Raw genomic sequence first — 25,789 nt, forward strand, 5'->3', positions numbered from 1 at the left:
GATGTGTTGAAAATCCTTGATGCGCTGGTAGAAGGAGCAGGCGCAGCGTCAAACCTTAGAGTCAGAGGCCAGCAGGAAGCAGGGCAACAACCATGCCAACAGTCCATCTCTGCAAAGCCGTCCAGATGAGTCTTCTGGGCAGCCAAGCAGTCCCTCTAACACAGTCCAGGTGAATATCCAGAAGTGACTGATTTGGTGGGGTCAGAAACTCAGTATATATAACCAGAAATGTCTTTGAAGTAGAGGAAACTTCAAAGAGTGGTTCTGAAGTGCACAAGTTCCCCTTCCAGCCCAGTAATGTCTCCAGGATCCATGTGGGGGGTTATCTGTCCTTTGTGGGAGGGCAGGCCACTGGACTTTGAAGTGTAAGAGAGAGCCCCTCCACTCTTCCTGCCCAGGGAGACCAATTCAGGATGCAGATGAATGCAGATGTGACTGAGTGTCCTGTGTTTATGGCTGTCTGTGTGAAATGCACAAGGGGAGCTGTCAATCAGCAGAGACCAGACGTGGATTGGAGACAGGCTGTAAGAGACAGATGGTAGTATGTGCAGAGAAATGCCCACTTTCTAAAAGTGCCATTTCTAAAATAGTAATATCAAATCCAACTTCATCAGTAAGCAGGATTTTTTATTACTATTCTGGCCATATTAAAAATATGACAAGGTTACTCCTTCCAGATCCCAATCTACCACTTAAACATATGTGAGGGCAGTTCTAATTCTGGCCTATGAGAGGAGCATGCTTCACAGTAGTGGAAAATGAGTTTTTCACTACCAGGATGTGTAAAACACATAAGTACATGTCCTGCCTTTTACCTGCATAGCACCCTGCCCTATCGGTTACGTAGGGCCTACTTTAAGGGTGACTTATAAGTATAAAACAGGAAGCTTAAGGCTTGACAAGTGGTTTTAAATTCCAAGTCGAAGTGGCAGCGAAACTGCACACACAGGCCTTGCAATGGCAGGCCTGAGGCATTGTTAAGGGGCTGCTTCTGTGGATGGCACAATCAGTGCTGCAGGTCCACTAATAGCATTCAATTTAAAAGCCCTGGGCATCTCTAATGCACTTTACTAGGGACTTACAAGTAAATTAAATATGCCAATTGGGTAGGAATCAATGTTGCCATATTCAGAGGCTAGAACACATGCACTTTAGCACTGGCCAGCAGTGGTAAATGGCGCAGAGTCCTAAAACCAGCAAAAACAGGGTCAGAAAAATAGAGGGAGACAGGCAAAAGGTTTAGTGGATGACTACCCTAAGGCTGTCAGGTCTAACATGTGTCCCTCCCCCCACTGAAAATGGGGAGAGCTACCCAACCACTTGGGAGCTCTCATCACTAAGGCGGAAGAATCTGGAGAGACCATCAGCATTGGAGTGGTCAATCCCCAGGCAATACTCCACCATGAAGTCCATTGCAGGGAGCTGGACCACCTCAAGGGTTTAGAATTTTCACCCCTCATATGCATGAACCATCTGAGGGGCCTGTGGTCAGTCTGAACTTGGAAGTGAGTCCCAAAGAGGTGTGGTCTCGGCTTCTTCAATACCCAGACCACAGCAAATGCCTCTCTTTCAATGGCAGTCAACCTCTGTTCCTGTGGAAATAACCTCTTGGTTCTAAAGGCTACTGGTTTGTTTAGGCCCTCCTCATTCAACTGTGCTAAGACTGCCCCCATGCCATGCTTTGAAGTATCGTCTGCACTATGAATTCTTTAGAGTAAACTGGGTCCCTGAGCACAGGTGCAGTGTACATGGCTCCCTTGAGGGAATCATAGGCTTTCTGGCAAGCTTCTGTCCAGTTCACCAATCTAGGATGCTTCTTAGAAGTCATCTCAGTTAACCTGGGAAACCATGGTGCCATAGCCCTTAACAAATCTCCTGTAGTAGCCAGTGAGGCCTAGGAAGGCTATCACTTCAGTTTCGGTTCTAAGTGGTTGCTAAGCCATGATTGTTTCAATCTTGGCCTGAAGGGGCTGCACCGTGCCACTACCTACCAGGTGTCCCAAATATACCTTGGAACCCTGCCCAATCTGGCACTTACTGGCCTTGATTGTCAGTCCTGCCTGTAGCAGGACCTGGAACACCTCTTGGAGGTGAAGCAGGTGTTCCTCCTAGCTGGCACTGTAGACTGCAATGTTGTCAAGTAGGCGGTACTGAATGCCTCTTTACCAGAAAGGACCCAGTTGACCAACCGTTTGAAGGTAGCAGGGACATTCGTCAAGTCAAAAGGCATCACCCAAAATTGGTAATGTCCCTCTGGGGTGAGAATGCAGACCTCTCTTATGCCTTATCAGTCAAGGCAATCTGCCAGTATCCTGATGTTAAATCAAAGGTACTGAGGAATTTGGCAGCAGCTAATCTGTCAATGAGTGCATCATCTCTAGAGATGGGGTATGCGTCAGTCTTGGTGACAGGACGAGGCCTTGGTAGTCCACAGAGACCCAAAGTTCTGGTTTGGCGCCCGGTGAGGCAGCCTTTGGTACCACTCCCACTGGATTGGACTAGGGACTGTCGGAGGTTTCAATCACCCCTAAAGCTATCATCTTGGCAACTTCCTCCTTGATACTGGCTTTCACCCTTTCTGACAACCTGTAAATTAGTTTCTTCACAGGGGGACTGTCTCCCATGTCAATGTCATGGACACACAGATGTGTGAGTCCAGGGAACAGGGAAGCAAAGTGTCCCAGTAACTAGTTGCAGTTACCCCTCTGCTCTAGGGTCCTCCTAGCTGGCACTGTAGATGTCAATGTTGTCTAAGAAGGCAGCACAGAACGCTGGCACTGTTGACACCTTCCACTGACCCATTACTTTCCTGGACAGAGAGGCGGTCAGGGATTTGTTCACTCTACTCCTCCATACCCTCATCTGTCACAAGGAGCCTGCTGACTTCAGACCTCTCAAAGTGAGGCTTGGATCTGTTTAAATGGATCACCCTTAGCAGTTTTGTAGGGGTCTGGAGGATCACTAAGTAACCGACCTCGCTCTCACACTCCTTTATTTCATATGGGCCAGTCCAGCGATCCTGGAGAGCTCTGGGCTCTACTGGTTTCATGACTCATACTTTGTTGCCAGGTTGAAACTCTACCAGAGTGGCCTTCTGGTCATACCAGCATTTCATTACCTCTTGACTGGCCTCAAGGTTGCTTTTGGCCTTTTTCCAGAAGCGGTGCATTTGGTTGCAGAGGGACAACATGTAGCTGGCCACATCCTGGGGGGGGGGGGCGGGGGGTCCTGGGAGCTTTCTCCCACCCCTCCTTGACAATGCTTAGAGGCCCCCATCAAAGTTCTGGTCACCACAGGTGCAGTCACGGGTAGCATGTGGCATGGTCCACCAAGACCAGGATGAACCTGTTGTCAGGGGCTGTCTCAGGGGTCAATGGACCAATGACGTTGATGTCCACCCTCTCAGCTTTTTCCCTGACTGGCCTGGCAGGTGGGACAGGACCTACAGAATGAATCTGAGGCTGGCTCAATTCAGGCCAATAGAAGTGGGTGACGAGCCTGGCAAAGGTCTTGTCGTGCCCTAAATGTCCTTCCACGGGTATGTCATGAGCCAAATCCAGTAGGAAGGCCTGGTAACACTGGGGGGCCACCAGCAAATGTGCTGGTTCATTACCTGGAGCCTTAGGCTCACTATACAGGAGATCATTATCCCAGAAATCAGGTGATTCCCAGAGGCTTCACCTGCTGCATGGGCTGAGGTCTGTCACCTCAAGGCCTCAAGAGTGGGACACTCTTTCTGCAATTTACAGAATTCCTTCCTGGTGGGCCCACCCTCAACTTGCAAGAAAGCTCATGTAGGTCACCTAGGGCGGCAATGTCTTTCCTGGTTGCCTCAGGGGCCTCCTCCTCAGGGACCCCGTCAACCTCCAAAGTGGGAACCTCTGTGACCTGTTTCCCATGCCCCTTGCCCTTCTCCTTGGCAGCTCTCTGGGACATTTTTCCAGGCTCCAGGCACCCTTGACTCCCTTCCCGGGCAGCCATGGACTGTGTGGTCATGCAGACACACTTAGGCAATCCCATTATCTCCAAGTGAGACCTGAGCTCTACCTCCCTCCTGGTAGTGTGCTCTGGGACATTGTTGATCAGACAATCTACAGGCATGGCAAGACTCACAGCTACTTTCAGAGTACCAGAGACTTCCCCCACTCAAAGGGAACCACAGTCACTGGTAGATGGCTTGCATGATTGTCAGTGTCTATGACTTGGTGGAATGTGTTTGGTAGGACCTGCTCTGCTGACACCAGCTGACACTTGACAGTTGTCATGCAGAGCCACCATTTCTCATTGATGGTGACACACTGCCTATACTTAGAAGTATTGGCAGGCATGTGGGCTTTTGGCACAATATCTGCATCCCACAGGAGCACTAGGATTACCTCTGTCTGTTCCCCAAACCTATTTGGGACTACCTCCTCCCCGAGCACTCCACTAGCCAACTCAGGTGTCTGCCCACTAGCGGCGGCTGTGCCCTCTTTGGACATTTGAAGTCACCCTTAGAGTGACCATACTTGGAGCACTCTGCACATTGGGAAACCCACCTCCCTGTCTTGTGATAAAAGAACTATTGCTTCTTAGGGTCAGACTGAAACTGGTTACCACTATTCCCTTGGGAATTAGTTTGGGGATCTTTAGAGAACTCCTTATTTTTCTCCCCCCTCTTTCTTCTGTTGGGAGCCCTGACCACCTTTATGTGTGTCCCCTCAGATACTTTTTTGGACACTGTGGTGCTAGCCCAGAGGTCCGCCTCATCAGCAAGCTTCCTGGGATCAGGCAGCTTACTGTCAACTAGGTGCAACTCTACAAAACAAATCTTAAGCATGTGTTCTCTCAGGATTAAATTGTACAACCCAACATAATCACTGACTTTGCTGCCTTGCACCCAGCCATTCAGTGCCTTACTGGAGTAATCAGTGAAGTCAACCCAGGATTGGTTGAGGAGTTTGCTACTGTCCCTGAATCTTTGGCAATAACTGGGCACCAAATACTTGGGTATACAAACCATCTTGTCTCTAGCAGGTCCTGCATGTATGCTGCCACCATCTCTGTTGGATCCAGACTTCCTAGCCTTGAGCATTAGCTCTTTCAGGCTCATTTCATGAGCCAATAGAAGTTTCTTCTCAGCTAGGGCTCTTTCAGCTTCAGCTCTCCTCTCCTCTGCCTCTATTTTTAATCTTGCCAACTGCAGCTGGAATTCTCTCTCCTCTCTCGTTTACTCTGCAGTCAGGCCATGAATGGAGACACTGCTTCCTGGTCTTGCAGGAGGAACAAATCCAGGGGTGTCATCCAGTACTGCTATTAGTAGCTCCTTAGAAGAGCCCTTCTCAGGCTCCACAAACTCGTCATTCTCTTCGGTGCTGGACTCTGCCCAGGCCCACAGCACCTTTTGAAACTCTCCCTTCTTGGAAGCTCCACAGGCAGGTACCCCAATATCTTTGCATAAGCCCTTCAGCTGAGGGACTGTGTAATCCTCCAGTTTAGCTAGATCAAACTCCTCCACTCTACTTGTGGACCCAGCCAAGGACATAATGTATAGGATTGGTAAAAATGTGAAGCAGGGAAAGCTTGCTTAAGAAGAGAAAAAAGCTAAATGACCTTTAAATGTGGGTAGGTAGTGCACATGTAGCTATTGTATAGCACTGCACAAACACAAGTTCTATCCTTACTGCTGATCTCCAATGTTAGAAATTAGGTCTCTAGTTGGCAGAGGTATGCACCCTGTCCAATTAAGGGCCACAATCCTAGAGAGGGTAAGTCACAACACAATCTAAATTATCCTGTGATCACACTCTGGTAGCTTGGCACATGGCAGGCAGGTTTAACTTGGAAGGCAATGTGTAAAGTATTTGTGCAATAACTCATACAGGAACACAATGAAAACACCACAAAAAGTACTCCATACCAGTTTAGAAAAACAGATAATTTTTATCTGACTAAAATAAGATAAAAATGACAAAAATCCAATGTGAACAAGTCGAGATATCACTTTTTAAATGTGTAAATGAGTCTCCATCCTTTCAAATAAGTGGCTATATCCTGGTAACACAAAGTACATGGGATGCGTCAAAAATAACAATGCACAGGATGCACAGAGGAGAAGATGCATTGAAAAATAAGTAAGTAAGTAAGTAAAAGGTTTATTGTTTCATCACTTAAAACCATAACAGTAGTGAAAAGAGAAAAGAGATACACTATTTAAAAAAGAAAATACATTTCTGATGTTACTAAGTATCCGTTGAGGTATTGTTCACATTGTACAGTTGTTTCAATTTGAGCTCCTTAGGAACTTGTTCTGAAGCTTAAAAGAGTGTTGCTACTTAAGGTTATGCTTGCTCCAGTGTGAGTTGAGCATCACTTGTTGCCATTATTGTCCATTGTCAGGCATTGAGCTGTGAGCTAACATCCTGTGGAGCACAGGGGAGGCAGTACTGATTAATTAAATCTTGCTTTTGTGACACCTGCATTAGAAACTGCACCAAAGCACAATTCAACTGCAGGTCCCAAGGTGCAAAGCATGCCATTACTGCTTGTCTCCGGGTCCGTATATCTTTTTCATTAAATTAGATTTTTAGTAGGGCTTTTCGGTCTGGTGCAAGATGGATGCATGAGCAGAGGACATGGAGGAGGTCTTCCGTATCCTCACCACACAGACGGCAGATAGAGTTGGTTACGTCCCTAAGCCAGGGGGCACATTTAAAGCAAGTGGTAGGAGACCTAGTTGATACCTTAAGAATGTGTCCTTTGTACGTCTCAAGAAGCCCTGGCCTAGGTATGACTGTGGTGTCAAGGACGTGTAGGTGTGCAAAGTCATCCATGCATGAGACCTCCATGAGAAAGCTGCTTTGTCCTCCAGTAGTGACTGAAGCCTAAGTGATTTCCCAGCTGCTTTCTTGAAGGCGTTGTGCAGGATTGGGGTCCTCCACAAGTTGGTGACCCCGTCTTCTTAAGTGAATCATCTAAGTGGATTCTGAACGGAGAGGTGTTCTTGAGTTCGAGCTCTTGCCACATATGAAAAATAATGCGCTGCGTCAGATTTTCTGGCACAGCACAGATAATGCGTCATTTCATTCCACACTGCAAGGTGATGCGTTGATTTCCCAGAGTGCAGCCCTGGTTTCTTACTGCGATGCTGGTATATTTTGACTCCCAGGAATAATGCATTGAAAATCCTTGACGCACTGGTCGAAGGTGCAGGTGCTGCATCGATCTGGTAGGCGATGAGGTGAATTTTCCACTGCGAGGCAGGCGCTGCATCAATTTCTGCAGTTGTGGTGTCGATTTTCTGAAACACAGGGATTTCCTTCTCTGGGGTGAAGTCTTTGAGGCCCTGAGACTTCAGAACAGGAGGCAAGATCAATCCAAACCCTTGGAGAGCACTTGTGGGGAAGGCTGAGTCCTTCCAGCAGAGTCAGAGGCCAACAGGCAGCAGGGCAACAAACTGGGCAGCAGCCCTTCTCAGCAAAGCATTCCAGATGAGTCCTTTAGGCATCCTGGCAGTCCCTCTGTTAGTGTCCTGGTGTAGATCTAGAAGAGTCTAATTTGATGGGGGTCAGAGACTCAGTATGTATACCCAAAAATGCTTTTGAAGTGGGAAAACCTCAATGAGTGTTTTAGAGGTGCACAACTTCCCCCTTTAGCCAAGTCCTGTCTGCCAGGATCCCTGTGGGGGTCATCGGTCCTTTGTGTGGGGTCAAGCCACTGGCCTTTGAAGTGTAAGAGAGAGCCCCTCGCCCTTCCTGCCCAGGGAGACCCATTCAATATTCAGATGAATGCAGATGTGACTGAGTCTCATGTGTTTATGGCTGTCTGGGTGGAATGCACAAGGGGAGCTGTCACCAGCACAGACCAGACGTGGATTGGAGACAGGCTGTTAGACACAGATGGAAGTAAGTGCAGAGAAATGATCACTTTCTAAAAGTGGCATTTCTAAAATAGTAATATTAAATCCAACGTCACCAGTAAGTAGGATTTTTTATTACTATTCTGGCAGTAATAAAAACATGACAGGGTTATTCCTTCCAGATCCGAATCTACCACTTAAAAGTACATGAGGGCAGTTCTAATGCTAGTCTATGAGAGGAGCAGACTTCACAGTAGTGGAAAACTAATTTGTGAGTTTTTCACTACCAGGACATGTAAAACACATAAGTACATGTCAAGACTTTTACTGTCCTACGGGTTACCTGGGGCCTACCTTAGGGGGACTTATACATAGAAAAAGGGGAGTTTAAGACTTGACAAGTTGTTTTAAATGCAAAGTCCAAGTGGCAGTGGAACTGCAACCACAGACCTTGCAATGGCAGGACTGAGGCATGGTTAAGGGGCTACTTATGTGTGTGGCACAATCAGGATGCATCGTTCAGTTGGGGCAAGGTGTCGGTTCTGAGGAGGTGCAAGGCTGTAACGAGGAGTCCGGCATCATCATAGAGACTGCAGTCGACAAGGAATGCAAGGCCTGTGCCGAGAGTGTGTTGTGCAGTGTCCGTTCTGATGACTTTGTGGGTTATGAAGGAAGCGTGGGTCTTTGCAACGGGGAAGATCCACATAGCAGCAGTGATGCCTCAGTTCTGCCCAGGGTTGCATCAAACAGAAGAGGAGATGCATCAGTTTCACTGGTTCTAAGGAGGCTGGCAGAGCACCTTAGGCCCACTTCCGAGGGTCCAAACCTGTGGTGGCACCACTTGACAAGGTATGATTTAGAGACTGCAGAGTCCAGGTGCTGGGTTCAAAGTATTGGAGCCTCTGCCCCGAGGCTCTAGTCAAGAAGCCATTTACCTAACTCTGGGTTCTTCGGTCTGGGCTCAACAGTTGCAGGTCCACTCCTTCCCACCCAGGCAAGAGGGCAGCAGCCAGCAGGTCGGCACAGCAGGGCAGCAGTCCTTCAGAGCAGCAGTCCTGCAAAGTGGCAGTCCTTTCAGCAGCACAGCAGTCCTTCTTCCTGGCAGAGTCCACAGATGCAAAGGTATACTGAAGAGTTGTGGCCTGAGGTCCATTACTGATACCTGGTGCCTAATCTGAAGTGGAGGGACCTTTTAGAGGTCTCTACCTCCTGAGAGGTCAGGCATCCCCTTCCTCCCTGCCCTGGCCTCAGTCTGTCTGGGGTCACAATAGACTTGTGACAATCCCTTTGTAAGAGTGCTCAAGCAGTGTCTTTGTGTTGTGTAAGTGTGGTAGAACATAGCTCTTGCCCCTGCGTTACCTCATAGTGGCCCGGCCTATTAAAACCTATCTTCCCTTTGTCTCACTGTCTGGGAGCAATGCACAAGGGCCACTTGCCAGCTACACCTAGTCATGAGGCCCAAGAACAGGCTGCAGGCACCAATTGGATAATAGAAGAAAATGTCAGCTTACTGAGAGTGCTATTTTTTAGAACTGTTATTATAAAAATTACTTTACCATTAAAGAGACTTTTAAATACAACTGTTAAAAAACAACCACTGCTCGTCTGCTTGTTCCCAATTGGAATTTACACTGTTATCCTATAGGAGAGGTAGGCCTTGCAGTTGTGAAAAAACATTTTAGGAGTTTTTCCCTACCTGGACATGTAAAATTTAAAGTAAATGTCCTACCTTTTGAATACATTGCATCCTGCCCTTTGTGCTGTTCAAGGCCTACTCTATGAGTGTCTTATATTTATTAAAAATGAAAGTTTAGGCCATGCAAAAGGACTATTTTGCCAGGTTGAAATGGCAGTTTAAAACTACACACACAGGCTGCAATGGCAGGCCTGACACATGTTTGAAGGGCTATTTAAGAGGGTGCAATAATCAGCACTGCAGGCCCACTAGTAGCATTTAGTTTACAGGCCTGGGTAAATGTAGTATCACTTTACTAGGGACGTACAAGTAAATAACATGTGCAAATTGGTTATAAGCCAATCTACCATGTTTTAAGAAGAGAGCACACGCAGTTCAACACTGGGTAGCTGTATTAAAGTACTTAGGGGCATATTTATACTCCGTTTGCGCCAAATTTGCGTCGTTTTTTTCGACGCAAATTCGGCGCAAAACTAACGCCATATTTATACTTTGGCGTTAGACGCGTCTAGCGCCAAACTATGAGTAAAGAGCGTCATTTTTTTGCGTGAACGCCTTCCTTGCGTTAATGAGATGCAAGGTAGGCGTTCCCGTCCAAAAAACTGACTGCGACGCAAATGCGTCGTATTTATACTCCCGGGCAAAAATCACGCCCGGGAGTGGGCGGGCCAAAAAACCCCGCATTTGCGCCTCTTTTTAACGCCTGGGTCAGGGCAGGCGTTAAGGGACCTGTGGGCTCAAAATGAGCCCACAGCTGCCCTCCCATGCCCCCAGGGACCCCCCCTGCCACCCTTGCCCACCCCAGGAGGACACCCAAGGATGGAGGGACCCATCCCAGGGACATTCAGGTAAGTTCAGGTAAGTATATATATTTTTTTTAATATTTTTTTTTTGGCATAGGGGGGCCTGATTTGTGCCCCCCTACATGCCTCAATGCCCAATGACCATGCCCAGGGGACAGAAGTCCCCTGGGCATGGCCATTGGGCAAGGGGGCATGACTCCTGTCTTTACTAAGACAGGAGTCATGTAAATGGCGTCTGGGCGTCGTTAAAAATGGCGCAAATCGGGTGGAGGCGATTTTTTTGCGTCAACCTGACTTGCACCATTTTTAAGACGCCCTAACGCCATTTTTCCCTACGCCGGTGCTGCCTGGTGTACGTGTTTTTTTTCCATGCACACCAGGCAGCGCCGGTCTGCTTGCGCCGGCTAACGCCATTCAATAAATACGACGCCCGCATGGCGCTTCAGAATGGCGTTAGCCGGCGCAAAAATGTTTTACGCTAAACTGCGTTAGCGCAGTTTAGCGTCAAAAAGTATAAATACGGGCCTTAGAGTCCTAATCTATTGAAAACGAAGCCAGCAAAACAGGAGGGTTGAAGGCAAAAAGTTAGGGGAAGAGGAGTGCAGGTCTTAAAGAGCTCTCCTAAATATAGGGAAGGATCTGACACAAGTAAAGTGTAGGCCGTTGCCTGCTCTTCTTTATGCTGATCATGTGGTCCTTGAAGCTAGAACTCTGAATGGGCTTAAGACCTTACTTGATGCTTTGTGGATTTTATGGAAAGCCTGAATTTGGAGGTCAGTAGATCCAAAACACATATTATAGCATGTGGGCCAAAGAAAACTTTTTGCCTCTCTGTCAAAGGTCAGTGTTTAGAGAGGGTATGTCAGTTTAACTTCTTGGTGGTAACATCTAATCACTAGAATACTTGGGCCCTTGCCTTTTGGGCAGGAGAGCATGTTTAATTGAGCCGTTGGGTCCACATTTAGGTTCTCCTCTTCATGAGAGAAAAAACAATCCACCCATTCCTGGAGATCTATATAAGAAAGTGTATCCCTGTTTTGACTTGTGGTGTAAGAGTTTGGGGTTATAGTGACACTAAAAGACTTCAAGTAGAGGAGAATACGACACTTAAACTGCTTTTGGGCAGCAAATAGCCCTCACTTTTTGGCCTATCAGGAACTTGGCATGAACTTTGTTGAGGACCATGTAAAATTGGTGCCTTTGCTACTCTGCACTTCGATTTGGTGCACTGACCAGGCTTCTTTAAATAGGGATATAATTGAGGACTGTCTGGCATGTGTGTTGGATCCTAAGGTTACATCACTGCATTAAATTCAGGCTGCCACTCTAAACTGGGAAGACAATCCATCTTGATATGATATGGTGGCTATTTGTTGTTAGCCTTGTGATGAAACTTTCTTACAAACCGTGCTACATTTTGTATTTTTTGTAAATTTTATAGGCATCTGTCACAGGGCTTTTTATTCCCAATTTTAAGGAAGTTCCAGTTGAAGAAATGCAGAGTGGTGCTAGTTTATTTGTAGTTACTGAGTATGTGTGCCTGAGAGTGGGATGTTTTTAGAATCTGTCAATCAACACTTAAATTAATTAATGTTTTAATATATATATATTTATATATATATATATATATTAAAAAAATATATATATTGTTCCACCTAAAGAAATACGTTCCTGGTTTTAGTAATTGATAAAATCAGTTTTTACTTTATGATTGTAATTATTTTTTTTTAACTGCTTTTCATTAGTTTGGTGTACTTATATGGTCATTTGCTCTTCTTCTAAAATAATTCATTCTTTCGAGTAGAACTAGCCCCAAATCAACAAGGATAGTCAATGGTCGTGGTAGACCGTGACCTAGAAGCAATCTGAGGCTGACTGTGCTGGAGCTTGGGTCAGTTACACCAACCAGATTTGTCCTGGTCAAAGATTTTGCCTTCTGATCTAGGGCCTGCTTTATCATTTGGCAGTTGGCCCATCCTTCTACCAGGAGGGAGGAGTAAATTACTCCATCCCCATGGTAGAGGAATCATCCACAAAACTCATAAATGATCACCAAGCTGTGGTCATTTATAATGCCAACATATTTCACTGTTGCAGGGTGGTGTCAGCATGATATAGCCCTGCACCAAACAGTTTTCTTTTTTTATTTTCAATAATGCCAAAATGAGATTTTCTTTTGGGAAATAAAAAATGGCATGCCCCTCCCCACCCTGCCATGGGAATTATCTCCTGTGGCAGGTGAGTCATCCCGAATGACAAGAGGAGCATTATTAGAATTTTACTGTCACTAACTACCAGGGTTTGCCTGGAGATGACAGACATTAAAACAAAAAGGCTATATGCCCGCTCGTCCTGATTGGGTGAGCAGACTTATAGCCATTTCTAAGACGGCACTCACTCTATCGGGCCGTTGGAGATGTTTGGATATGGGGGTGATGAAGTAGTCACCGTCGTAGTCAACCCTATGCTTTGCCTGCATTTAAAGTGAGCAGACGAACCATTATATTGGCAGTATATTGGCAGTATGGATAATCCTTTGCAATGGAGTATCGTTACCACTAACATATAAATCAGACCCTTAGTCCTTTAAGTCCCAATCTACCACTGAAGTACACTTCTAAAGCCCCCAGAACCTCAGGTGAGGGACTTTGTAGTCTCCTAGGGTGTCAGGCAGAGGTCAACAGCAGGGTCCAGTCCAGATTCAGTTGCCACTGGTCAACTGAATAATTCCAGGAAAAGGCCTCTTGTAGCTTGTTGTTTTTCTGTAGCTTTTTATGACCCTCGCAGCCCACCTCTTTATCTTGGGAACAAGAGCAAGAGGGAACAGGTCCAGTCTTTCATGGCACCTCTCAGGTCACAGACAACAGGTCCAGTCCTCATCTGATCTTCCGCAGGTCCAGAAGTGTTTTGAAGTGGCTACCTGGAGGTGACACATTTATGCCTTCACTAGCTAGTGGGTTCCCAGGGCCACACCTACACATTTTGAGCATTTTCAAGAAGCAAAAGTCTTTGACCACCCTAAACCTGTGCTCTGAGGGATTTGTGTGTGTGGGGGTGTACTATGGTAATTCTAACAACCTTCTACACCTAAAATTAAAATTCAGTTTGGAGTAGGATTTGACACACAAGACTGATTTGACACTATAGCATCAGAAGTGATTCCCACAGCAACCACCCTGCATATTCTGTGGGGCTCAGAGGAATCATCTCTGCCCATTTAGATCAGTCTATCATTTGATCCAGGGAGGTATTTCACAAATATTCAAGGGTATTTGCTGGCTGGGAGAAGCTAGGGCGTCAATGCAAATTAGTCTCCAGGATATTCAGGCAGAGAAAAAGGCAACTTTCTAAATTTACTCTTCCTCACTATTTACTAAAAATCTGACGTCACAATTGAGTTGATTTTAATGACAATTAAACATATTTGTTTAGTTATTTCACTATCTTGTTCAATTCCAGAGACACAGTATTCGTTTTTTAATCTGTACGCTTGTTTTCAACATAGGACAGCCAGGCCTGACAGAGTGAAAATAGCTCTTAGATGATAGTCACTGTAAGGACATGTTAACATTAAATTGCTACATGTCTCACTTTTAAATGCCATGCTGCCTGCCTTGTGTGCTACAAAGCCCACATTGGAGCGATTTATTAATATTTAAAAGGGAGGTTTTGGCCTGTCAAAAGGATTTATTTTGACAGGTCAAACTGCAGGTATTACACTGCTATGGTCAGACTGTAAAGGTATACCTAATACAATGTTTACACTGGCACTGTAGTAGATGGCACAATAGATATTGTTGTTGACTAGTGGTGCTTAAGTTCCAGGCCCCGGGTACACCTTGTATTATATTCTAGGGACTTAAAGGTAAGTTAAACATACCAATGAGGGGTATGCAAATCCCACCATGCTAAAAAAGGGGAGCACAGGTACTTTACTAGTGGTTAGCAAGGGTAAACTGCAGAGAGCTCTAAAGCCAGCAATTATATATTATCCAGAAGGCTACAAATCAAGGCTGGCAGTCAGAGAAGATGGGTTATCTACACTAATGTTACAACAGCCAATTCAGTCAAAGTATCATAAATGTTATATGCACACATTTACACACACACATTGTGGACGCTAAGGACTTCTTACCAGGGGTTGGTGTAACTTACGTCATTCAGTGGAGCATAATCACACAGAATTACCTAAACATTTTGTGAGATAATGCTTAAATTACACGAGAAGAGAAATTCTGCATTTAGCTCTATTTCTTGTACCAAAAATGCCACACCTCTCAAAATAGATGCAAAGATGTATTTTCATTAAGAAATAGCACTAACTACAAAAGAGCACAAATAGTGAACAACTGCTCGTGCTTGCTAGATGTGCTGTTGGGGTAGGATTTTCCCACAACCTACTACTGACATATAGCGCTATTTCCTTAGTGCTATCTTCTTAGTGTAAAATGCATCCCTGCATCCAAAATGAATGTGAGGATGCATTTTGCACTAGGAAACAGCTCTAAATGCAGCAGAATGCAAATACCGCTAAATGTGGTCTTGTGTTAGGTTTTTCCACCAGTATTACTCTTAATTTGTGAAGAGGAGTAATTGCATAATTATCGATATTTCCGCATCAAAGAGTAACACAAAACTACCAAAATTACTCAAAGAACTCAAGTGTAATTGAAATTCCACCCAGGCCTACGTCTTACCCCTTAATAAATGCCTGGGGCGCATGCAAGGGCACCTTGAGTTTTATAGATTTCAGTGTGTATGCCTTTTTGCCCTAAGCCTATTCCTGTGTATGTTTTGAAGAATAGAACCTTGGATGAGGTTTTGTCAATGAAAATCTGCATTTGCCAATTTTTTTCTTCTCTTTTGTTCTTCATATTTTTGTTGTAAGTAAAGAAGTCCCTTACCTAACATCCTAGAAACATGGGCTACTTTCGACTCGAGTTTAATCTGTTTCATTTAGATGTAAGCAATCAAGTGCAGGAACACCTTTGGAAATTCTTGTGAACACCCACTGAATGCCAGCGTAGGTTAACCAGAATGTTAAAGTGAAAAACCGGGACATTTCATAAAAATAGAAAGGGACTACAATTTCACTTCTACTGAGTGTGCAGAAGGACAGCGCTTATCAGCATAGCACTACAACAGAAGCACAAAGAACATAAATAAATGCAATTTTAAAGCCAGTAACATGCCTGTAATTTAAATTGCTTTCTCATAACAACTGCCAACTATTCCTGCTTTGGAAAACATAAAATGGCACCTCCCTCCATTTTCAGGTGACATGAGCTAAATTTCCTGAAATCTGCTGGGACATCTGGTGAAAAAACAGGGCTTTCCCTGAAACTCTGGGACACCTGGTCACCCTATGCCAGCCCTCCTTTCCTCATCGCCAGCGCGGTCCTGTAATGCACATCACTTCTGTGTTTCACCCTGCATGGCACATCAGCAGTGGCAAAAATACAGCTCTTATCTGGAAATAGTGACATAACACAGAATGGTGGGGCCTCACTGCAGAATGTGCTGAGGGGCCCCTGAGTCTCCCTTTAACCACAGATATTCATAGTTCCGAGGCTGAAATTGGGACCCCTGAATGGTTCCTGCAACTTCGAAGACTAGTGTTGGTCCCCTGTCTCAAAGAAAAGTGTACAGCAGAATGGTGGGCAGAGTATTTTACCCATTCCTTGTTGTTGGTGGGCAGGCACCATCAATACATGTAAACTGCAGTTGAATTAGGGCGAACCAAGCTTCCTGGATTTGCCAGGATAGCCCCAGGTTTCCACCAGCTGTCCCAGCAGATTTGGGGAAATTTAGCTCATGTCCCGGTTTTTAGAGAGGGTTGACTGAAAACAGTGAGAAGGTGCATTGTTAGCAGGGGTAGTTTGTTTCTGTTATATGAAAGCAAATTAACAACCAGGCATCACACTGGGTTTAAAAATTACATTTTATTTATGTTCTTAGTGCCTCTGCTGTAATTCTGCTCTGATGAGCACTGTCATTCTGTGGGCTCCGCTGAATTAAAATCATTGTCCTTCTTCTATTTCTATGAAATGTCCCAGATTTTGGCTTTAAAATTCTGGTCACCGTATGTAGAATGAAAGCCTTCCTTTGAACAAAGCATAAGTGGTTCACCAATAAATTAGACAGAAAAGAGTAACTTACAATATTGTGACTGAGCGATTTCATCCGACATCGATCAAGATTGTTCGGACGTGTCATGGTCCTTTTTTCAGCATTCAACAAATAGTGCCTGCAACGATAAGACCAATCGATATGTCAAAGTGGGCTGACATCAACTGAAGAGTAACTTTTACTGCTACTGACCCTTTTCATGGAGACAAATAATTTTCTGCATCTCACCTGCATCCGGATACAAGTTCTTCTAGGACTTTTTTCAGTTCAATTTCTGGCTTGGATTTAGGTTTCCTGTTGTTTTTTTCTATTTGATCAAGTCCACGTTCCTGAAAAAAAAAAACTCAAATTACTTTTAAATTAGGTATAGTCGTGGTTTTTGATTAATAATGATGCTCCCAGCCTGTCACTATTGATATGGTGCTAGAAACAGAAAAAGGAGATGGGGCTTGTGAATATTGTCCTTAGTAATGGGGGATCCCCAGAATTCTTTAGTGTCACTGCTGTGTAATTGTAGTTGTAAATTACATATATATAGTGCTTACCACCCCTGATGAGACGTTGAAGTGCTTTGTGGCGAGCAGTACACTACTCCAGAGTCCAAGATTGGAGGTAAATAGTTCGTAGATTCGTCATTTTTTGTTTCCTTTGTGCATCAGTTGTGTAAGTTTTTTGGTCTTTATTTCGTCTGTGTTTAGTAGAGTTTAGAATAGAAATAGAATGGTGAGGGTTCATTTTAAAGGGGAAGTGATATGTTGTTTTTATAAGTAGAGGCCATGTGTAACTATTAGTTTGGTAGCATGGGTAAAAGAAGAGGGGAAAGTTTTGAGAAGGATGTTTGGTGCTTCCTAGTATTCAGAAAGGTTTGGGAAGAGTCAGAGAGAGAAGGGATCGGACAACGGCTGAAACGAGGAAATTTATTTATTTTTTATAAAACAAAAACTGAAATTAACTGCGACGTAACACGTATGCACATGAGACTTGGTAAGGTTGTACTGGCTGGAAAAAAATGCTCTACATTAATATCTATATGTACACAGAACAGTAATATTTAACATGGTCTGATGTGCATAGTTAGCTGAAGTGTGCACATTTTTCATGCCATTTCTTAGAATTTTAGTAGCAGGAATAAACTCTTCTATATGTGTAACTACGTGTACACAGAAGCAGCAAATATGACCCTGTCTAATATTATGTATGTCTCTTGTGGTGTAATATACATTTTTCTTCTTATATCAATGTATATGCTTATAACAGGAAGCATAGTTCAATGTGTAATGACACATCTATAACAACAACTTCATATCTATACCGTGAGATGCATATTTGGTCGTGTCTGAGTATATTGTAGAGGTAGACTGTTATGTTGTGATGATAGTTGTCATGTGGGGAAGAGCCAGCTCTTGAGCAATCTTTTGAAGCTAAGATGGTTGTCAGTGGTTCATGAATTCCATAGTTTGACTGCTTGAACAAAGACAAATGTTCCACCGTTGTTTTTCACTTGTATGTTGGAATGTTGAAGTGGGTAATACTTTTGCGACAAGGCAGGAGAATACCATTATGCATAAACATTTTTCACTGTTCTGAGCAGCAACTCTTCAAAGTTTCTAGAACTTTAGAACTACATCACAATCTATAAAACACTCAAGTCCTCTCAAACCCATCTGTCTACCATTTGCTTTCTCTTTTGTTTGCTGCTTCTGAGCAGATAACTATATTGCTTGAAGTGTATGTGATTGAGGTTTTAAAGTTGTAAAGATTCCTATTAATACATATATGTGAAAGTAATGGACTTTAGTTAAAAGATAGATTACATAACCAATTTATGGGTATAATATAGGTTTCACAAAAGTAGGTTTCTAAGATTTTAAAGGTTTATGTCATTTCTGCATTTAAATGTCTTTTTTCAGAATTTAATATAGGTAATTAGTAACTTTACACCAAAATGAATTACTGAGAAGGGTGTTTACCTTACTCGGCCGACATGTTTGAGTGAGGCGGTTTTTGAATTCCAGATGGTTCCAGCGGCATGCGCAATGTGGACTGTTCAGAAAAAAGGAGGTGCTGCATCACGCATGCCGTGAGGACAGCCCATTTAGTTTTGCACTTAGTGTGCACTGTGTGCATTTACCCTTGTTTTGCAGACGAGTGTGTTAGACACAGGAATTATAAATGGTGGTAAAAGAGACAGTTAAAGAGGTTTGGAGCAACAAAGATCCTCATAGGAGTAGGAAGGATGAGGAGTATTTTACTATCTCCAAAAGAGGGGAAGAATTTCATAGGGGTCCAGCCGGTGAAGCCTTAAGAAGAGAAAGCATAATTAAGATGTAGTGTAAAGAGAGGAGCCCCTAGCAGGTCATAGAAAGGAGTCCCAAACAGCTCAAGGAGATTGGATGTCCTTAGTGACACACACAATGGCATTCTAACATTGCAAATGATGATGATGATTTAGCACGAAGAGGCGAGTGCAATGATTTAGATGAGTATATTTTGGAACTGAATTACAAATATGGTTTGGAGGGTGAGTTGAATGATTTATTGAAAGGCAAGGAGAATATTAGATGTTCTCGATCCTCTACCAAGGATATTTGCTGTAATAGAGGAGGCCTATTTTAAAGGTAAAGACATGAAAATACTTCTTTTAAGAGGTTGGAGCCAAAGAGTGTTTTGCCTCTTAAGAAATGCAGACATAGGAATCTTGGCTGAGAGCAGGAAGGCTATACTGATGCGCATAAACCCTAAACTTGGGAGAGTTAGGTGTAAAAGAGAGCAGTGAGGATGCAAAAGGCCTGCTTTTCAGGGAAGGCATGGTTAAAAGTATCGGCAAGAATGTTCAGACTTTTACCAGTCTTGATAAGGTATTGACCCTCATGCGAAAGGTGTGTACTGGAAGAAGTTTTTATGGAAGGGTTGGGAGGAAAAGGCACACTCCCAGCCGAGGACTTTATAAATGCTATAATACAGGAAATTATGGAACACAAGGTGGTAAAGTAGGTGGTTATTCTATACAGTATACAGGATTCTACTCTCAAAGGAGAAATGTGAAAGGAATAGAATCTCTTATGGACAAGGATAATGCACAAGCCCAGGGCAAGGTGAGTATGAGGACCAATTTTGGTTCCATCCAACAAAACTTGGAAGGTCAAGGTTTTTTCAGAAACAATGAAAGGAGTTAACAACAGACCCTTTGGTGTTGCAGACAGTCACATGTTATCGGATAGATTTTGATTCAGAGCCAATTCAGGAACAGGAGCCAAGTGAGTTCTGCTTTCAAACTTTTTAAAAATATCAGCTTAAGGTAGTAACAGAGGAGGTGAGACCAATGCTAGAAAAGATCGCAAGAGTAGAAATACAAGGGGACAACATAGGATTTGTCAGTACTCTGTTTCTGGTGGGAAAAAAAGGACAAGGGTTGGAGACCTGTTATCAATTTAAGAAATGTTTAACGTTATGGAAAATATAGACAGTTCAAGATTATGAGATATGTTGCAGAAGAAGGATTGGTTAGTAAAGATGGATCTCAAGGATGCATACTTTATACACATAGACCAAAAGAGTCATAAGTACCTACAGTTCAGATGGAAATGGGTCCTCTATCAAATTCAGTGCCTTCCTTTCGGATTATCTTAAGCACCGTGGTGTTTCAAAAGGTCTTATGGACCATTGTAGGTTTTTTGAGAGAAAAGGGAGTGAGATTAATAACATATCTGAATGACATTTTGAGCATAAATCCGGGTCAAAAGGAGTTATGACTTACTTAGTTTTGGTAAGAGGATATTTAGAGAAACTGAAGTGGAAAAATCTGTTCTAGTTCCAGGTCAGAATATATAGTTTCTTGGGTTTGTGGTAGGCACAGTAGAACCTCAATTACAACTTCCCATAAGGGAGATAAAGTAAATAAGACAGGAAATGAAACATGAAGAGGAAGGAGGAAGTAAAGTTGAGGGATCTAGCTCGAGTGATTGGTCTCCATCCAAAGGATTTTTCCAGGGCCATTACATTAGAGGATCTCACAGAGATTGAAGAAATCAGATTTGTCAAAGGGAATATGGTACGGGGACAAGCTAAAATTAAGTGTGGAAGGAAAAAAGAAGAATCACTTTGGTGGGCAGAGAATTTTGAGGCATGGAATTGTCGAGCAATATTTGGGATATTACCAGAGTACATTTTAGAGTTGGATACCAGCATGGCAGGTTGGGGAGCACAGTGTTCATGTCAGGAGAATCTGTAACTTGTTGGAGAAAGAGGAGCATATCAATTGTTTGGAGTTGAAACCAGGGTTGTTTGCCCTTTGCAGTTTCAAATAGTAGTTGCAAGGCACATCAGTATTGTTGAAGATGGACAATATTTCAGCAACACCTTACAGCAACAAGCTAGGGGCAGCAGGTCGAAGAGACTGGCAGATTTGGCAAAGTAAATGTGCACATTTTGTCTGGAACACAATATTTATTTGAACCAGGAGTTCATAATGTAGTGGTGGATTGGAATTCCAGGTACATAACATATTACAGCAATTGGAAATAACAGGAAAGGTATTTCAGGGAGATTCAGAGATGTTTGGGTCATTTAGAGGTACAACTCTTTGTATCGCAGTTGAGTCATTACATTAGTTGGAGACCAGATCCAGGTGCAACTGCAGTGGATGTGTTTCTGCAGGACTGGACAGGGGTACACGTTGCATGTTTTTCATTGATACAAATAGTGTTGTTGCAGTGATGCCAGAGATGTCAAATTGTTCTGGTATCTTCATTTTGGAAGACTCAGCCCTGGTTCCCAGCAGTGTTACAGATAACTTTGGAGATGTATTTTCTAATAAGATAATTCAAGGGACTTTTACAAGGAGCAGGAGGAGGAGAACATCCTTTGGTGGAGGCAGATTTGTTGAACCTTCTAGTTTGGAAGATTAAAGGGGTTCAGGAAGAGTTTGTTACATTGGTGCTTGGAAAGAGATTTGGATCCTCAGGATTCCAGTGAGATAGAAGTATTGAATTTAATGCAGAGTTGTTTGATAAAGGGTTATGTTATAGAATGGTCAATTGTTACAAATCGGCAGTGTCAGTTGGTCATTTTTTGGGGCAGGTAGTGTAAATAGGTAGAAGTCTTTTGGTTTGTAGAGTTCTGATGGGAATAATGTAAAAGAGTCCCACGAAACCTATATATCAATCTCTCTGGTACATGTATTTAGTTGTGTGAATATTTCAGCAGTGGTCAAGCAATAAGTATTTGGAAGTGAAACAGTTAACGTGGAAATTGGTCACTTAATTGAGTTTGATTTCTTTTAAAAGAATGCCAGATGTTCATGAACTGGAGATTTCACATAGATTCTATCATCCAACAGGGTTGTTTTTTTTAGTTTGGAGAAGAACAAACTTCTGTGTTTGTCCAAGTTTGGATACAACACCTAAGTTGTGTGTGGTAAGATGATTGAAGGAATACAGATCAAGGATGATAGAAACATGGGGTACAGGAGGGAATCAGTTATTGATCTAGTATATAAAGCCATTCAAAGGAGTCTCTAGTGCTATCACTGCCAGGTGAGTAAAGTCTGTGATGAAAGAAGCAGGTCTTAGACTGGAAGAATTTAAGGCTCATTCAGTTAGGGGCACAATGGGTGTAAGTTATTTATATCTGGAGGTAGATTGGAGGATATATGTCAGGCAGCTGGTTGGTCAAATACAGACACTTTTAGGAAATTTTATTTTAGACCTGTGGAGCATGTCTCACGTTGTAGGCTGGGAAACTTTGAACATGCACAATGCTAGCCTCCTATCCTGCCATAAAATGTTGATTCTACAAGGTTTACTGTTCATAGAAAAGCAATTTGATTAATTACAAGGAGGAGGCTAGCATCATCCCACCATGCTCTTTCCGGTTTTGTGAGGAGGTGCTTGGTTTTCTTTTTTTTCAGTCTAGAATCAATACATGAACATGCTAATTAGGAGTTTTCTTTAGTGGTAATACGTTTAACTGATAAGATTGTTTGGAGTAAACTATTGAAGAAAAGATAAAAGAATTTGGATTTATCTTTTTCAAACCAATTAATGTTTTAGAATGAATTTAAAGAGAAGAAGGAAGATTTGTGCTGAAGAGAAAAAGAATAAAAGAGGAAGAAAATGGTGGACCAAGAGATTTAAGAGGACTTGAGTGTTCTACTGATTAAGATGTAGTTCTAAAGTTCTGGTTCTGGAAACTTTGCAGAGTTCCTGCTCAGAAGTGAATAAAAGTGTATGCATAATACTAGCCTCCTGGTTTTAATAATATTGTGATTCTATGTACAGTAAACCTTGTAGAAACCACATTCTTGAGCATAGGTTAATTTGTTGTACATAGTTTTGATTTTCTCCGATGAAGAGTGGCCATTTGCTGTGTATTGCATTACGTGTGATACAAAGCAGCTTTAAGGTGGAGCAAGTATAGGGCCCTCAAGGTAGGGGAGATGTGTGCTTCTAGCTTTACATGTATGAGTTGTCTATCTGCAGTGTTCCGATTTTGTTTCAATCTTCTCATAATTGACAGAGGTGATACATAATACAGATCATTAGCCTCATCCAGTTCAGATAGGACAAGGGAGTTTAAGCTTTGTGAATGAATCCTAGGTTTGGGAAAATGGTTTGCAGTGTTTTTATTGTCAGAAAGCTTGATTTGGCTACCACTGTGTCAAAGGCTGGCAAAAATTCCAAGAGAAGAAGGGCAGCCATCCTGTTCTGGTTTACCATGTTTTTAAGGTCATCCCATTTAGAAATAAGAGCTGATTCAGAGCCTCCTTTAGGATGGAATCAAGTTTGAAAGCCAGAAAGTATGGAATTATCTTAATGATTTGTGAAAGTTGTTCTTTCTATAAGTTTGCCCAGGAATGATCAATTTACTATGGGTCTCTAGTTGTCAGGATCTTGAGTGGCCAAGGTATTTTTTTTATTAATGGATGTGTGCATACCTTTGTAATCCTTCTGGGAAAACTCCTGTTATTAAGGAGTTGCTGATAAGTGTTCTGACTGGGATGGGTGCAGAGGTTGACAGTAGAATGCTTCTGAAGATTTGTAGTGGACAGGGGTTAGCTGGGCAGCCTGCAATCTGGCTCGCTTTGAAAGATGCAGAAAATCAGTTAATAATATTTCTTTGAAGGAGAATCGAGGCTGTAGCTGCCTTTACCTGATGGGTTTTGTATGACGTAGGTTGTGGCTGTTGTTGTTTTTGTTGCTTAAATACGAATCCAACATATTTGCTTTAGTTGTGTAATGATTTGCCATTTTGCTAAAAATAAACTAGAGAAATGGGGTATGCTTAGTGTACATATAGTAATTTGGAAGTTTATTAGTAAGACAGTTCCAAATCTTCCACTATGCAAACAAACAAAAACTTTAGGACAGGAGAAGGATATGCTGCATTGGACCCAAGACTTCAGGATGGGGCTCCACCCTCTCTTACAATGTCTAGGCTGAAGATGTTAGCCCTTTGGTTAGTGGTTGAGTAGAATGAGGCAGGGAGCTCTGAAATGCATTGCTTTGTTGATGATGAGCATCAATGTAGTGTGGAAAATTATGCTGTCTGAGATAAAAACAGACTATTGCAGCTGAACATTCAACAGCAGTACATGGGAAATTAATCTAAGACTCCAAAATGTGCGTTTTAAAAAGAAATACTAAAGGTTCTGGTGAATGTCGACTGCTATCCAGACCCTACGTGCACAAAACATAGAAAGGAAAAAAAAACACAAGTGTTCAAATTAGTAACTCTAAATTTGCTTCAAATGAAGTACAATCTTCAAAGTAGATTGTCAAATATGAATGTATGACAAACAATCGATTGGAATACACATCCACACTTGTGTGTTCATCCAACATAACTATTTAAAAGGCATATCCAAGTAGAATCAACCTTCATTATACAAACAAAATTTCTTAATAGAATGTATGCATGTGATTTGATAAAATCCAACACTCCAAAAACATAACCCAATGCATTTTGGGAAACATGTGCCCTTCCTGAGGAAGAAAGTCTATAAGAGAAATATAAATATGTTTGTAAAATAGGAAGCGAAAATTGATGGAGGGACCACCACCTGATATTATAGCCTGACAATTAGGAACATATCGAGTCCACATCATGATGTATTGCAATATTGTTACTGCAACCCGAATACCAGAAAAATACAAACACCTAATACACCACCATGTAGTTCACTTAGAGCACTGTAAACCAGAGAGGACAAAAAACATAAATAAAAAACTACAGCAGGTGCCAGTGTTTAAACAAAATATTTACTTCTGGATGTTCAGAAGGGTAACTGTAAAAGAAGTAAAAATAGGTGTATACCCTGTTAAATTGCCACTGTAATGTTTCATGTACACTCCCGAAGTGAAGGGAGTGTACTAGTGGAGAGGGGAGTTTGCAGTTGAAAGGCAGGCGAAATTCCTTTCCTGTTTTTGTAATTGCAATGCTCTGTCTGACATCAGATGTGGCAATAAAGTGCCTGAATCTTATTGCCCTAGCTGTTACTTACCAGCTCCCTGGTGTACCAGTGAATATGCCTAAGTGCTGCAACACTGCACCTCATCTCAAAAAATTAGTGACAAGGACGGCTGTCGACCCTCTTGCATGCCTACTACCTATAAACTACTGCCGCTGCTTCAGATCACACCCAGTTCCTTTGACTGCACCTTGGACATCCAGCAGCCAGCACCATGTGTGTGGTGTGCTTTGGGCTGTCCGCCTCTCTGTGGGCCAGGGCCAGAAGCCTACGCATCTGCCTCTACATGGCCTGCATTCATGGGCGCAACACCCGCTGAGCCATGTTCCTAGCTGGAGGCTCGGCATTGTCTCCTAGTGCTGGCTACATGTCTCTGCGTGTGCCCTCATCGAGGGAAGGAAGAGAGGTGCATGGAGGCAACCTATGTTTTGCTGCATAGTGGAGAGGAGGTGATCAACCCTGTGCCGGCCCTGAAATAGTTGCGGTTACCACTCCATCACCTATGTGTAAAAACAGCCGATGAGTAGGTGCTCTTGCACTTTCAACAGGCTGGACGTGTGGGAGCGAGACATGCGGGTTGCATCCATTGAATGTGCACACAGAATCAGGAGGCCCAGACTTGCATTTTCCCAACAGGGAGAGCACAAGAGGAACTTGGGGGAACCACACCCTTTCCCGCTCAGCAGCAAAGAGTGCCAAGTGCATAGGAGCTGATTCATAGAGGGCCACTGGGGATACGTTGGCCCACAGCATGGTGCACACACCATTAGCTGAATCCTTTATGGTGGAAGGCATACCCTCAACCTACACCCCCAAGTGGAAGACAGGGGTTGAGAGGCTGGCCTGATACTTCATGG

General features: G+C 43.2%; 1 protein-coding gene across 2 annotated transcripts in view; it reads right to left on the reverse strand.

Moving 5' to 3' along the window:
* LOC138304105 (fer-1-like protein 4) overlaps positions 1 to 25,789 on the reverse strand; it is a 1,042,026-nt gene that overhangs the window by 443,369 nt on the left and 572,868 nt on the right. For both annotated transcript variants that reach the window (XM_069243852.1, XM_069243853.1), the window contains 2 exons: positions 16,694 to 16,794; positions 16,496 to 16,583 (listed from right to left, as the gene is read on the reverse strand). In XM_069243852.1, coding sequence (XP_069099953.1) covers positions 16,496 to 16,583; positions 16,694 to 16,794 — 189 coding nt within the window. The remainder of the gene's footprint in view (positions 1 to 16,495; positions 16,584 to 16,693; positions 16,795 to 25,789) is intronic.

Source organism: Pleurodeles waltl, chromosome 7, assembly GCF_031143425.1.
Source record: "Pleurodeles waltl isolate 20211129_DDA chromosome 7, aPleWal1.hap1.20221129, whole genome shotgun sequence".
Classification (NCBI taxonomy): Eukaryota; Metazoa; Chordata; class Amphibia; order Caudata; family Salamandridae; genus Pleurodeles; species Pleurodeles waltl.